The 12,635-nt window shown below is 56.9% G+C and overlaps 2 protein-coding genes across 3 annotated transcripts in view; one reads left to right on the top strand and one right to left on the bottom strand.

Moving 5' to 3' along the window:
* DUOX2 (dual oxidase 2) overlaps positions 1 to 8,689 on the bottom strand; it is a 20,110-nt gene extending 11,421 nt beyond the window's left edge. The window contains exons 1-18 of the mRNA XM_045449876.1: positions 8,601 to 8,689; positions 7,918 to 8,001; positions 7,574 to 7,663; positions 7,153 to 7,317; positions 6,427 to 6,614; positions 6,046 to 6,247; positions 5,749 to 5,915; positions 5,291 to 5,351; positions 5,040 to 5,136; positions 4,521 to 4,611; positions 3,880 to 3,982; positions 3,167 to 3,330; positions 2,393 to 2,568; positions 2,057 to 2,175; positions 1,578 to 1,715; positions 1,246 to 1,359; positions 851 to 1,053; positions 356 to 541 (exon numbers count right to left, since the gene is read on the bottom strand). Of these exons, the coding sequence (XP_045305832.1) occupies positions 356 to 541; positions 851 to 1,053; positions 1,246 to 1,359; positions 1,578 to 1,715; positions 2,057 to 2,175; positions 2,393 to 2,568; positions 3,167 to 3,330; positions 3,880 to 3,982; positions 4,521 to 4,611; positions 5,040 to 5,136; positions 5,291 to 5,351; positions 5,749 to 5,915; positions 6,046 to 6,247; positions 6,427 to 6,614; positions 7,153 to 7,317; positions 7,574 to 7,663; positions 7,918 to 7,987 (2,334 nt within the window). The 5' untranslated portion in view covers positions 7,988 to 8,001; positions 8,601 to 8,689. The remainder of the gene's footprint in view (positions 1 to 355; positions 542 to 850; positions 1,054 to 1,245; positions 1,360 to 1,577; positions 1,716 to 2,056; positions 2,176 to 2,392; positions 2,569 to 3,166; positions 3,331 to 3,879; positions 3,983 to 4,520; positions 4,612 to 5,039; positions 5,137 to 5,290; positions 5,352 to 5,748; positions 5,916 to 6,045; positions 6,248 to 6,426; positions 6,615 to 7,152; positions 7,318 to 7,573; positions 7,664 to 7,917; positions 8,002 to 8,600) is intronic.
* DUOXA2 (dual oxidase maturation factor 2) lies at positions 8,053 to 12,635 on the top strand. Of its 2 annotated transcripts, XM_045449880.1 has the most exons (6): positions 8,059 to 9,282; positions 10,414 to 10,471; positions 10,753 to 10,887; positions 11,138 to 11,351; positions 11,645 to 11,859; positions 12,221 to 12,635. In XM_045449880.1, exons 1-6 carry the CDS (start codon positions 9,136 to 9,138, stop codon positions 12,412 to 12,414), a joined length of 963 nt encoding a protein of 320 aa, XP_045305836.1. In that variant the 5' UTR covers positions 8,059 to 9,135; the 3' UTR covers positions 12,415 to 12,635. The 2 variants fall into 2 exon arrangements, with proteins under 2 accessions (XP_045305837.1, XP_045305836.1); XM_045449881.1 differs by lacking the exon at positions 10,753 to 10,887 and having other exon boundaries at positions 8,053 to 9,282.

Below are 12,635 nucleotides of genomic sequence, written 5' to 3'. Positions count from 1 at the left end.
ACTGAATCCTCACAACAACCCAAGGTGATGGATCCTATTACTTTTATTTTATTTTATTCTATTTTATTTTATTTTATTTTATTTTATTTATTCTATATTCCATATGGGGGATACCTGGGAATGCCAGTGGATCCTATTTTAATCACTGTTTTATAGATGAGGAAGTGGAGATACAGATGATGTGACTGGCCTAAAGTCACACAGCTAGTGAGTGGCAATGCTAGGATTCAATCAACGCTGTCTCTCTCTAGCACACAGACCAGAAACTTAGTTTACCCCATGCAGGATCCTGTCCAGCCCAGCTTCCCTCCAACCCTGGGCCAGGTCCTGTCTCCAAAAGACACACTCGTGGCACCTGGGCAAAGAGGTTCCTGAAGAAGATCTCCAGGATACGGGCCCGCTGCTGCTTGGTCACAGCCCTCCTGAACAGCTCATTCTCTTCCAACTCAGTCACGTCAAGGCCCAGAGTCCACTGCACACAGAAGCCCTGCAGATGCTGAACAAAAGTGCCCCGGTCCTCCTCAGAGTTAAACAGCAGCACCTGGGTGGGAGGAAGCCCATGTCAGTGCTTGGAGCTCCAGGTCTGGTTCAGCCCCCACTCAGAGGACCTTGAGTTGAGGGAAGATGAGAAAAGCTGCCTCCCAATGCATTCAGGCTGGAACCAGGTGAATGGCTCGAGCAGGTCAAAGGGAGGGTCACATGGAGTGTGGAGACAGCTGAAAGGAGAGCCTCTCCCCAGCATCATCTTCACAGGGGAGCTCTGTAGCTGAGGAGAGTGTGAACTAACAGGCCTCGCTCTGAGAGGGGAGATATAGGAGCATTCCAGGTAGGGGAGGCAGGCTGGCCATACCAGGTCATACTCCTTGGGGATCTTGAGCAGAAGGGTGTGGCGCCTGCGGTTGCTGGACAGGATGAGGTTGACCTTCTGTGTGGGCTGCAGCTGGACGGTGCGGAGCACAGACAGCCGCCTGTCTAGGACCTGTAGACGTCGGTCTGGGAGCAGCTGGATGGTGATGGGATAGCTCTTCTCCCTGGGGCCTGGCCACTCCATTGCTGGGGAAGGGACAATTGGGCAGAGACGTTCAGCACAGGTACCCAGGCCCCTGACCTCAAACCAATTCCACTCTACCAGTCTGAGCAGACACCCCCAAAGCCTGGCTTTCTCCCCACATCTGCAACCTGCTTTTTCTCCCAGGGGCCCCTAGCTGGGCCCCATTTCCCTCTCTCCCTTCAGCCCCATCTCACCTGACACCCCATCTTTGGCTGCTTCTCTCTTCACACTCTCTTTGCCTTTCTTCTGTAGTCTCTTGCGCTCTCGGCCCCGGAAATGGGCCACGACCCCAGAGATAAACAGACTCACTGAAAAGGATCAGAAAGAGCCAGTGGGGAGGGGAGCCTCTTGCCTGCAGCTTCACTGAGGGTCCTGTTGCTCCTCCCTTCACAAGGTCCCCTGAGCCTGGCTTTGATTGTAGCAAAGAGCTAGTCCCACAGACCAGCAGGTCATGAGGGGCAAGGACATTCTGTGGGCAGGAGGGCAGCCAGGAGGAAAGCAGTGGGTGAGGGTGTGAAGAGTTCACCTAATGGAAGACAGCAGAGAGCCACAATGGTGATGCCAAAACCAGGACCACTGCCCTCGAAGTAGTCAATCACCGTCAGGGGCACACAGCGGGGCAAGCCTTCAGTTGTGAGCTGCCGAGGCTGAGGGCAGGGTGCACCTGAGGGAGAGGACACAAAAGACCTTAAAGTCTGAGGATCTCACTAGTTGGCCAGGCACCCTTCCCCTCTCTCCTGTAAAGGACCAGGTACCCTTCTCCTTACTAGGCCCACCTCTCTGGAGTTGGTTCCGCTCAAAAAGTCCCTTTCCATATCCTGTTCTCAGTACCTACCCCAGTTTGATCACAGAGTGCAGCCTGCAAACCAGTCCAGTACCTATTGGGGGAGGCTGCCTAAAGCAGGCTTCCCAGCAGCACACAGAAAATGCTGCCTGGCACCTGGTTCCCTGGACAGCACCAAGTGACTCACCCCATCCCTGGTCCTTTCTCTGATTGCCACTCACCGTCATGCCAGATAAAGACATTGGGCTGCAGGGCACTGGCGTCCACATTGGTAACAGCCACTAGGACGTCCCAAAGAGTGGTGTTTCTGATTTCTGCAATTTCCTCTCTGGAGAACAGCCTAAGTTGGAGAAAGCCACGAATGGTTGGGATGAGAAAGGGCTGCCAGCCTCCAGCAATATTGGGCCCAGGAAGTCAGATGAGGAAAGAGACACAGAGGGGTTAAAGAGGAGGTGAGGCCAGCTGGGAATCCAGGGCCCGTGGGGCTGCTTACAGGCAGAGGCCCTGGGGCTCCAAGCCAAAGTGGCATCTGAGGCGGAAGTTCATGCAGGCCTTACCCATTCCTGGTGTTCTCAAACCAGTAGCGGTCACCATCCCGCAGCCGCACAAACTGGTCGAGGACGATGGCATTGAAGAGGGTCCCTGGGTCCCCGTGGCTCTCCAAGAACCCCCCAGGGAGCAGCTCCAGCAGGGAAAGGTCCTGGTTGTACAGGGCAGCTGTGGCCTCCAGCACCTGGGGCACCACAGGAGGTGAGGAATATGTGTGTGCACGTGTGTGTGCACATGTGTGTTGGGGAGGGCAGCCACTGTGGCTCCATTCTTAAACACGGGACTCCATCAGCTGCCTGGCTTGCTGCTCAGGCCTGAAGGAGCCTACTTTTCCTAGGCCATCCCCCTCAGGTGGTGGCAAGACAGGTGGGAGGGCCCACGTGTCCCTGCCGATGGTGAAACCACTGCTAGGTGCCTGTGGGCCATATCCTGTGACCACCATCACCCAGGCTATCTGGCCCTAATAATTAGCAGTTTCAAGGTCACCCATTTCATAAGGAAGGATCCTGCAGGAATAGGACAATGGCACGCAATACAGAGATCACCCTGAGGCCACCCTGTAGGAATGGTACAATGTAGTGGTGAGAAACATACTCTGGAATCAGATGGCTGAGTTTAAATCCCATCTCTATGACTGACTTACCAACCATGTCATTGGTAAAATAAGGACAATGATAGTATCTACCCTACAACATTCCTGATGTAGATTAAATGAGTTACATGTGCACAGATCTTAAAACAAGAAAGTTTTAGCTGCTATTGCCATCATTACTGTTTCTCACCTGGGGGTCCACATTGGGGTTGATGTCACTCCAGTTCTTTGGGGTTTCCAACCCCAAAGCCTTCAGGGCTTGGGTATAGCTGGGCAATCCCATATCTCGGCCACGTTGGATGCTGCTGGCGACGTAGTCTGTGCGGGAGAACTTGCCAGGGCCAGGCCAATAATCTGAGAAGGAGAGAGAACCAGGCTATAGGCTGAATCCTCCTGACCCTTCTTTGCTCAGCAGTCTTGAATTAGGTTGTTGGCACTACTCACCCCCAGAACTCCCAACATTGTGACCATGTGTCCATATCAACCTTGCTTCTACGTAGGGTCAATGTGACCATGTACGATCAGGGGAAATTTTTCTGGCAAGAATCTCCCCTGAGACTCAAGACTGTTCTAGTCACCAAATAGTAAAGTCCCTGTCCTTTACCTCCTTGGCCTCAAGACAGGACTGGAGAAAACTTTTGGAAACCTAAGTACCAAGAGATTGTGGTGTCACCTCTCCCCCTACATACTCAGACATAGGTAACTTAGAGTAAATGCAACATTAAACTTAAATGAAGCAAAAAAGAAAAAAGTTAAAAGCTTTTTTCTTCTAGTGGCTATTTACAGCATGTGTATCTGTGTTCCTGGATTGTAGGTACCCTAAGGTCTAACTGTTGATTAACCCGAGGGGTCCCCAGGCTCCCAGGCTTCTGGACCCTTATCCCATCTAGCTCCCAAGCTTACCCCTCAGATCTTCAACCACTATCCTGTCTTCCATCTCTGAAATCTGGGAGGCCATTCCCAGCAGCAGGTGATTCACCGCCTGGGCACTGTTCAGATTGGCGTTCTGGAAATAGACAACAACACATTTAAAGTAGGCTCTTGGGCCTCTCCCCAAAGCCTGGTCCCTGTCACCCTGAACCACTGCAGCACCTCAGGACTAAGGGCCCTTGGCCAGTCCTAGACTCCTGAGCTATTGTCTCCAGATAATTTTCTTAAGTGTTTTTTTTCAAAGCTATAAGTATTTTTTTCAAAGTTATTTATTTTGAGAGAGAGAGAGAGAGAGAGAGAGAGAAGGGCAGAGAGAGAAGGAGGGATGGAGGAGAAAGAGAATCCCAAGCAGGCTCCACACTGTCAGCGCAGAGCCTAATGGCTCCAACTCACGAATACTGAGATCATGAACTGAGCTGAAATCAACAGTAGGACACTTAACCAACTGAGCCCCCCAGGTGCCCCACCAGAAAAGTTTCTGATCATTCTCCCCTTCATCTCCTACTACCTGGAGAGGCAACACCTAAAAAAGCAACTGGAACGGTTGCTTTTCCCAGCCTGTGTGTCACGACTGACGCTGACCCACCTTCCCCTGACCCAGACCCCAGGCTGACCTCCCGAGTCCAGTAGCTGTTGCAGACCCTGAGAGCTGGGGAGCTGCCAAGACCGTGGTTCAGGACCATCTGGAAATGACAGCTGGCATTTCTGAAATGGGGCATCAAGGATGGGATGAGAGCTCAGGGAAAAGCTGACATGGGGTTGAGCGGGGTCAGGGACTCAGAGGGGTCTGGCCAGGACGGAGGGCTGAACTTCTTTGAACACAGCAGAGATTTGGCAATGTGTGTGGATTGAAGGTATCGGTTGCTCTTTGTCCACATAGAGTGGTAAGGAAAGGAGTGAAGAGAATAACCCAACTGCTGGACAAGTCCTGCTCTCAGCAGCTAAAGTTCAGCCATTAGGAGGAGTTGTTAAGTTTGAAACTCCTATCCCAGGGTCCTATTTTAGGGTTCCAAACTCTGCTTCTCTTCCCCCATTACTGTGGAGTTGTATAAAAGGCCCCAGGCCCCCAAGGCTGTTGATTCTTCATCTCTACCAGTGTGCTATGCCTCCTCCACTGCCAGCCCCTCCCTCACCTCATGTAGACGCCAGGAGGCACCATGGTGGAGAAGAACTGCTCAGAGGCTGCCAGGAACTCTGGGGAAATGCTGGGGTCCAAGAAAGAACGGTACCCTGCCCAACAGGGGTAATAAGAGAAATACGCTCCTTATCACATCCTTCCATCACATGCCCCTACCTGCCTTCTTTCTCCCACGGATCCTGACCCTCCCTTCCCCACCCTCAACCCCGCAGTCCAAGTGTTTCCCCCCCCCCCCAACTCCTGTACCTGTATATTCTGGGGGTGTTGTCTGCAGGAAGCTGGGCAGCCACTCATACAGAGCGATGTTCTGAGGGACAAGAGAAGGCAAAAGGGAGGCAAGCGCTGGAGCAGCCGCCCTGGGAGGGATCCGAGCCCAAGGAAGGCTTCGGTGGGAGATGAGGGTCAGGCAGGGGCAGTCACGAGGGAGGCAACTCAAACAGGACAGGTGCGCAGGCCCGGCCCCCACAAGGAACCTGGGATGGCAGAGGAGGGCGGCTACATAAGAACCACAGCAAAGGCTCGAGGATCACAGCGCTTTGCCTCCTCATCGTCTCCACGTCCACTCCGAGACGAGACGCTAGCCCCAGTTCTGGGGAGCAGCGTCCTCCTGGAAAAGGGCGTTTCCGGGGGCTGCCCGTCGGAGGATGGAGGGCTCTGCGCAGCAGGCAGGGGCGGGGCGGGGCGGGGAGGGGGTGCGGACTGACCTGGTAGGTGGCGATGACCCTCTTGCGCGCGTGCTGAAACAGCTCCTCGTCCCCCCACCGCGGGTGCTCGCGGGCCAGCCGCTGCGCCCACACGTTGTGGTAGCGGAACCACAGCAGGCCCAGCGCCTGCAGGAAGGGGTCGCGGTTCCCTCGCTCCGCCCCGAAGGCTGCACGCGACGCCGTGGGGCCGCAGGGGAAGAGACGCGCGGCGGTGTGACCACGGGGAGCGCAACCTCGGCGCCCCCCAGCCCGCCCCGCCGCGCGCCCCGGCCGCCGCAGCCCACCCCGCGGCCTCACCATACAGCCCCCGGGGCCCGCGCTGTCCCGTGGCGGGATCGGGCGGCGTCCACATGAGCAGGGGGCTTTGCGCGTTGCGGGGGAAGGCGGGGTCGGGCCCCGACGCCAGCTGCCCCCCGGAGAAGCTCCGCAGCGCGTCGCTCCAGGAGTGCGAGGAGCCATAGATGGCGCTGCCGTCCAGCCAGCCCGTCACCTCGTTGGTCTGCGGGGGCACCGGGAGGGTGAGCCCAGGGTGAGCCGCGGGCGGAGTAGCTGAGACGGGTAAGGGGGCTCCAGGGCCAGCCCAGCATCGGGGGGGGGGGGGGAGCGGGGGGGGGCGGAGCCTCTCCCGGCCCGGCCCTGCCAGACCCCGCCCCCGCGACCCCGCCTGCCGCGTCTCACCAGGTCCCGGGGGTTACTGGGGCTCTGTCCGGTCTCGGGGTCCCAGCGGCTCCTCTGGAAGGGTAGGACCACGTCCCCGCGCTGGTCGGGGTCGAACACCGGGTCCCCAGGCGGGATGTGGATGTTGAGGAACTCGGCTGGGCAGCCAGGTGTCTCCACGCTCACCAGGTCGGACAGCACGTGGTAGCCTGTCCGCAATGGGGGCCAAACTGTTGAGAATCGCCACTCCCCATGGGCAGGGAGTTTCTCTTGGTTTCTCAAGAGTCAAAAGACATGTTGTAGTTTAAGCTCTGCCACCAGCTTCGGGTCTTTCTTCTAATTTTCAAGTGGGGACATAATACACTCTCCACGCACCTCATAACATTGGCGTGAGAATCCAAATAATAATTAAGATAAGGGCTCCCCCAAACCAACTCCCATCTCCCACCAGATCCTGCTTTCCCCTTTCTCTTTCGGAGGAAAGAGGATACAATCATATGAGTAGGAGAGCGGTGGCAGGGGACTCAGCTCCTAAGGGCTTTAATGGAGGTCCAGTGATCCTCCTGGATTTGGAGTAACGGGTAAGAGAATGATGAGGGAAGCAGATATCCCTAAATCGACACTCCCAAAGCCCCCAAGATAAAGAACGCCTGGAAGTGTTGCTTAGTGAGGAGGAGGAGATGGCTGGGAGTTGGGTCAGCCTCCAAGTGACTGGTCAACCCCGGTGTTCGCCCACTTTGCTCTCACCAAAGAAGACCCCCAGCACCGTGCGGTTGCGGCGGGAGGCCTGCCCGGCTGTGCCCCTCATGGCGGCGTCGCTGAGTCGGCGCGGGTTGGGCAGCAGCGGCTCCCCCAGAGCCTGATAAACGCCATCCGCGTAATTGGCTGGTACCAGACGCTGCAGTCTGAAGCCTGTGGGAAGCAGGGAGCGGGGCCTTGTCAGGGCACTCCTTCACCAACAAGGACACAAACCTCTCCCTACGCCTAACTCACTGACTAGACCCCATTCCGCCAGGGTTTCCTGGGCCCAGGAGTGCATAGGAGTTCGCTGGGCAGACAGCCGGGTGGCTGGCGGCACACTCTCTCCTCTTGGCCGGGTCTCATCTCCCGGGGCCGGCCCTCCACTAGCCATCCTCCCCCTCATCCCTACCCGGACCACAGGACGTACCAGCTGCGCCGAGCTCGTGATGCCTCAGGTTGTTGAACCAGCCGTCATAGCGCTGCACTTCCCAGGACAGTGCAGGTGAGTCCTGGCCGCCTGTGAGGCAGAGTGGTTCCTCAGCGCTAGCCTTCCTGCGACCACTCGAGGACCCAGCGGCCTCTGTCCCTGCTTCTCCCGCTCCCGGAGTGCCCCCAATCCTACCCAAGAGGCGACACTGCACGGCGTTGAAGCTGCGCCAGGAAGTTTGCCAGCCTGCTGACCTGCGCTGCGATTTGACCGATCTTGCAGAGGTACTCCACCCACAAGAGGTACTGGGCGACTTCGCTAAGCTAGGGGCACTGGATACTTACCCGCTGGATCCAGGGATGCAGTCAGTAGAGCTCCCAGGAGCACCACCGCCTTTGGCCTTGCGCAGAGCATGCTGACCCTGCTGCCTGGGAAGTGGGAGGTGATATGTGAGGGACAAGGAGTTAGTGTCCCTCATGTCTACAGCCCACACAGGGTGAGGAGGTGCCAGCTGTTTTCACTTCTGGAGCAAAGCTTTAAGGAACATCACCAAGGACCCACATCCCACCTTGCTCTTGTCGGGACATCTAGTAGGCACTGATGCCAGTCCCCACTTTCCACCTGGTGGAAGAACTAACCCCAACCAAAGGAACACACCAGGCACTAGTCCTCTGGGGTTTATCAGTCCCAGGCAGAACTTCACCTCCAGCCTTCCAGGGCTCCCCCCCTACTCCCCAGCCCAGCGCCCAGCTTCAAATCCTCATCCCCAACCGCTCAGTAACTGCTGGGAATCCCTGACCTGCAGCCGTTGATACTCTGCAGTGAGTGCCTGTGCAAGGACAGGAGGGATAGGAAGATCATGCCCTAAACCCTAGTCCAACTTCTGGTTTAGGGCCCCCATTTGGGGCAGAAGTCTTTTCCCTTGGAATCTTTGCTTCTCTGCTCTCCTCCCTGTCTCCACCTTCCCAACACAGCACCCCTCCCCTCCCAGCTCTGAAGATCCCAGCCTCCCCAATGGCACTCTCACCCTCTTCTCTGGATCCTCGAAGGCCAGCTGCCCTGGTGTCCACTCAGGTCAGACTAGAGCCAAGAGTGTGCATCTGGGCGGGAGGCTGGCCCTCTTGCTGTGGAGTCAGGGCTCTTCTCATTTGCATAGCAACCTCCGCCCCTTATTTGCAAGTTCTCTTCCCAATCACACCAAGCTGCCAAGCCCTGACATCCACCCAGCAAGCTGCTCAGGCTGCTATAAAAGGGGTCCAGATCCCACACCACTTCCAAACACAGAGCAAATCTGCAGAGCCTTGAACGTAACTGGTTACAACCAGTGAGAAATAATTCCTCTCTCCCACCTACCCAACCCTGCCCCAGCCAATCCAGAGCACTTGAAGGCAACCGGCCGGCCGCTGCACTTCCTTAGGGAAAGTCAGGAGCTCAGGCTTGACCATCTCATTGAGTCCTGTCCAAGAACGCAGGGGACCGGATAAAGATAAGTGGGACCCAGGCTCGGCTGCCAGGTACCTGCTATTCCCACTCCAGCAGACCCAGCTTGGCCGGGTTGCAGCATGACTCTGTGGAATGGTGAGCTGCCTTTCTACCCCCAGCCCCAGCATGCCCCTGGCATCAGCGTCCCACTGCTCATCGTCATTCTGGTGTTCTTGGCCTTGGCTGCCAGCTTCCTGCTCATCTTGCCTGGGATCCGTGGCCACTCGGTAAGGGGGTGCTAGATGCTAGGGCCTGGGGGCCTTGGGCAGCTGGTCTCTGGAAGACCTAGGACAGGCAATGTGGTTCCAAGTGCCTCCATGGATAGTCAGACTGAAACACTGAACCAGAGGAGCATAGGTGGAGCAGACAGAAGTCTGGGGCAGCAGGCATGCCTTTCCAAGAACCGGGGGAGGTTGAGGCCCTGTACAAAACAACCTGGAAACCGACCCCACTTAGATCATTCAGGAAGCTGATGCAGACAGTGAGTGCCCAGTCCAGTAATCCTGGGGCTGATTCTAGTCTTCACGTGCTGCTGGAGTCTCCTTCCCTCAGACTGTGGCTGCACTCCAGTCTCAGCCTTAAGGGATGACTTAATGACTGGCAGACCAAGAGGACAGAAACCAGCAGCTGAGACTGCTGTGTTTCACTGGTGTGAAAGTCTCAGCAGCTGAGACTGCTGTGTTTCTGCTGCGTAGGGATACATGTATATGAGTGCTCCCATCCTAAGGGCTCAGACACTCCCACCCAGGATTTGAAGTTATAACAGACTGGGTACTTTTCCGTGGACTCCTCCCCCCTCACTTCTCCTGGAACCTAACTTGTTTTTCAAGTCTGTGGGTTCCTAGCTTCCCTGAGTCTGGATCTGTGTTGGTTTCCTTGGGAAACTGGTGCACCTAGGAATATCTGAGAGGCTGCATTCCCACCTCGTCTACTTGGTGACAGGACCCTGGGGCCACCCTCTCCTGGGGTAGATGACCCCTGCCTGCCTACCACTTCTGGACTCACTGAGCCTCACCATAGTAGTGATTCAAGTAGCCAGGAGCCAGATAGCTGGTGGGTGGAGGTGGTGGGCCTGCATCAGACAGAAAGCCATGTTGCAGGGTGCACTGGGAAATGGGACTGGGGCAGCAGAAGTGCATGGCTAGAAAACTTCAGAAATGGCAATGGCTCAGAGGAACCTGTACACAAAAAGACTGACTTCAGCTTCAAAGCATCAGGAATGGAACTGGGAAAAGGGTGTGGTGCAAGAGGGGACAGTTTCAGAGGCACTAAAGATCTAGGTGGCATGGGGTCAAGGGAGGTCTTGGGGACTCTAGCTGGGCAGTTACCAAGCCTGACCCAGGTACCTATTCCTGCAGCGCTGGTTCTGGCTGGTGAGAGTTCTTCTCAGTCTCTTCATAGGCGCAGAAATTGTGGGTGAGTGTGTGGTGCAGCGGGTGGGGAGAGGACCTGGGGTGAGGATGGAGGTGGGCAGAGGGCACCTGGGAAAATCGAGATTTGGGGTTCGTGTCCTGCTCCCTCTTCCCATTCTTCAGCTTTCTAGTGCCCACTCTTACACCTTTACCATGTATACCACATTGGACCCCTGGACCCCCCCATCTCTCTGCACTGCACCCTACCTGCCATCATCACCCTCCCCATGCCATCTCCCCAATTCTCTCTGTACCCCTCCCCACACACTGTGCCTCTCCCCACAGCCGTGCACTTCAGCGCACAGTGGTCAGTGGGTGGGGTGAACACCAACACATCCTACAAGGCCTTCAGCGCAGCACGAGTCAGAGCCCATGTTGGTCTGCACGTCGGCCTGGAGGGAATTAATATTACACTCACAGGTGAGGGGGCTGGGGCAAAGTGAATTCTTGGGTTGTCGGACTCCATGGTTGGGGGGAGTGTGGCAGGGACAGCTGGAGGAAATCTCGGACCCCACAGGCTCAAATAGTGTTTATTCCTTTTGGAGCCGTGCTTTCCCCAACCGCTGCCAAACCGCTCTCACACCTCCACTTTCCCATCCGTGTTTGCTTAGTTGCGGGGTCCCCCGCTGCGTGCGGTTCCGTGACTCCACCGCCCGCCCGCCCTCTGCAGGGACCCCAGTGCAGCAGCTGAACGAGACCATAGACTACAACGAGCGCTTCAACTGGCGTCTGGGCGAGAACTATGCCGAGGAGTACTCGGAGGCGCTTGAGAAGGGGCTGCCAGATCCAGTTCTCTACTTGGCCGAGAAGTTCACCCCGAGCAGCCCCTGCGGGCTCTACCGCCAGTACCGCCTGGCGGGGCACTATGCCTCGGCCACGCTGTGGTGAGCGCTGGAGGGAAGCACGCATGACTGAGGGAGGGACTGTCGCGGTGGGGGCGTGTGAGCCAGCTCCACATAGCTGCTGGAGGTGCGAATTTCCACCTCTCGGGTCAGAAAGAAAGTCACAGGGTCCTCCGCACAGACCTGGGAACCCAGAGAGACCAGGCAGAGGCTGCGAGCCGGCCCCTCCCCTGTAAGGCTCCTGTGCCTACGCCATCACAGTCCCGGCTTTCCTTCTGGGGTGGGGGACGGAGGGGGAGCGAGGCTGGCGTAACCCCAGTGGATCCCCTCCGCAGGGTGGCTTTCTGCTTCTGGCTCCTCTCCAACGGGCTGCTCTCCATGCCGGTTCCGCTCTACGGGGGCCTGGCGCTCCTGACCACCGGTGCCTTCACGCTCTTCTCTATCTTCGCCTTCGCCTCCATCTCCGGCGTGCAGCTCTGCCCGCTCCGTCTCGGCTCCGCCACTCTCACCACTCACTATGGCGCCGCCTTTTGGGTCACCCTGGCCACCGGTGAGGACTGAGGAGGCGGATTCCGGGAGGCTGGGGTGGGGACTGGATTTATACTGCTGTGTGCTTTACAGTGGACGAAACGAGTTCACACATATTATCTAATCTGCTCCTCTTAAGAGTTCCTAGAGGCAGGTGTGGTTATGCCCGTTTTGCACATGAGGGGAGAGGGTTCTGAGGGGTTCAGTATCTTCCTCCAGTTAGCGCATGAAACTGTGTATCGTGTAATCCATATCAGAGGTGTTCCTGCCCTGTGTGTTGGGGGAGGAAATGCAAGAGGTAGCCCCCAGGAGATGGAGGGGGCAGGCCAGACTCTGGCCTGGAGCCCTGACTACCCTGTTTCCTTCCTTCTGCGCTGCCGCAGGCATCCTGTGCCTCCTGCTGGGAGTGGCGGTGGTGAGTCTCCACTACTCTTGGCCCAGCGCGCTTCGCACCTTCTTGGACCGAAGCGGCAAGGACTATGGTAGCCAGACGAAAGGGAGCTCGCCTCTCATCCTGAACAACCCACTGCATAAGCAGTTTGGAGCCCTGGACTTAACGACCAATACTAACCTCTGAGGGGGACTCAACCTCAGACTGCTACCCCCCCTCGGTCCCCTGCAAGCCAGGTAGCAATGCCGGCTGGGGCTGGGCCGGGATAGCCCTAAGAAAGTCACTGGCAGGAAGGGGTGGGGGTGGGGGAGCCACTGGGGAAAAGCAGGCGGCCTCAGACGGGCTGCAACTCCTGCACCAGGGAAAAGTCTCCCAGAGTGACCTGTAAATAAATATTTTTCCTTTTT

Source organism: Leopardus geoffroyi, chromosome B3, assembly GCF_018350155.1.
Source record: "Leopardus geoffroyi isolate Oge1 chromosome B3, O.geoffroyi_Oge1_pat1.0, whole genome shotgun sequence".
Classification (NCBI taxonomy): Eukaryota; Metazoa; Chordata; class Mammalia; order Carnivora; family Felidae; genus Leopardus; species Leopardus geoffroyi.
This window is presented reverse-complemented; position numbering and strand designations above follow the sequence as displayed.

Bases quoted from the DNA above. Each gene is read 5' to 3' on its own strand.
- DUOXA2 (XM_045449880.1), top strand. From the start codon at position 9,136: ATGACTCTGTGGAATGGTGAGCTGCCTTTCTACCCCCAGCCCCAGCAT. The intron at 11,352-11,644 runs GTGAGCGCTGGA...TCCCCTCCGCAG, and splicing joins TATGCCTCGGCCACGCTGTG to GGTGGCTTTCTGCTTCTGGC. The intron at 11,860-12,220 runs GTGAGGACTGAG...GCGCTGCCGCAG, and splicing joins TTGGGTCACCCTGGCCACCG to GCATCCTGTGCCTCCTGCTG.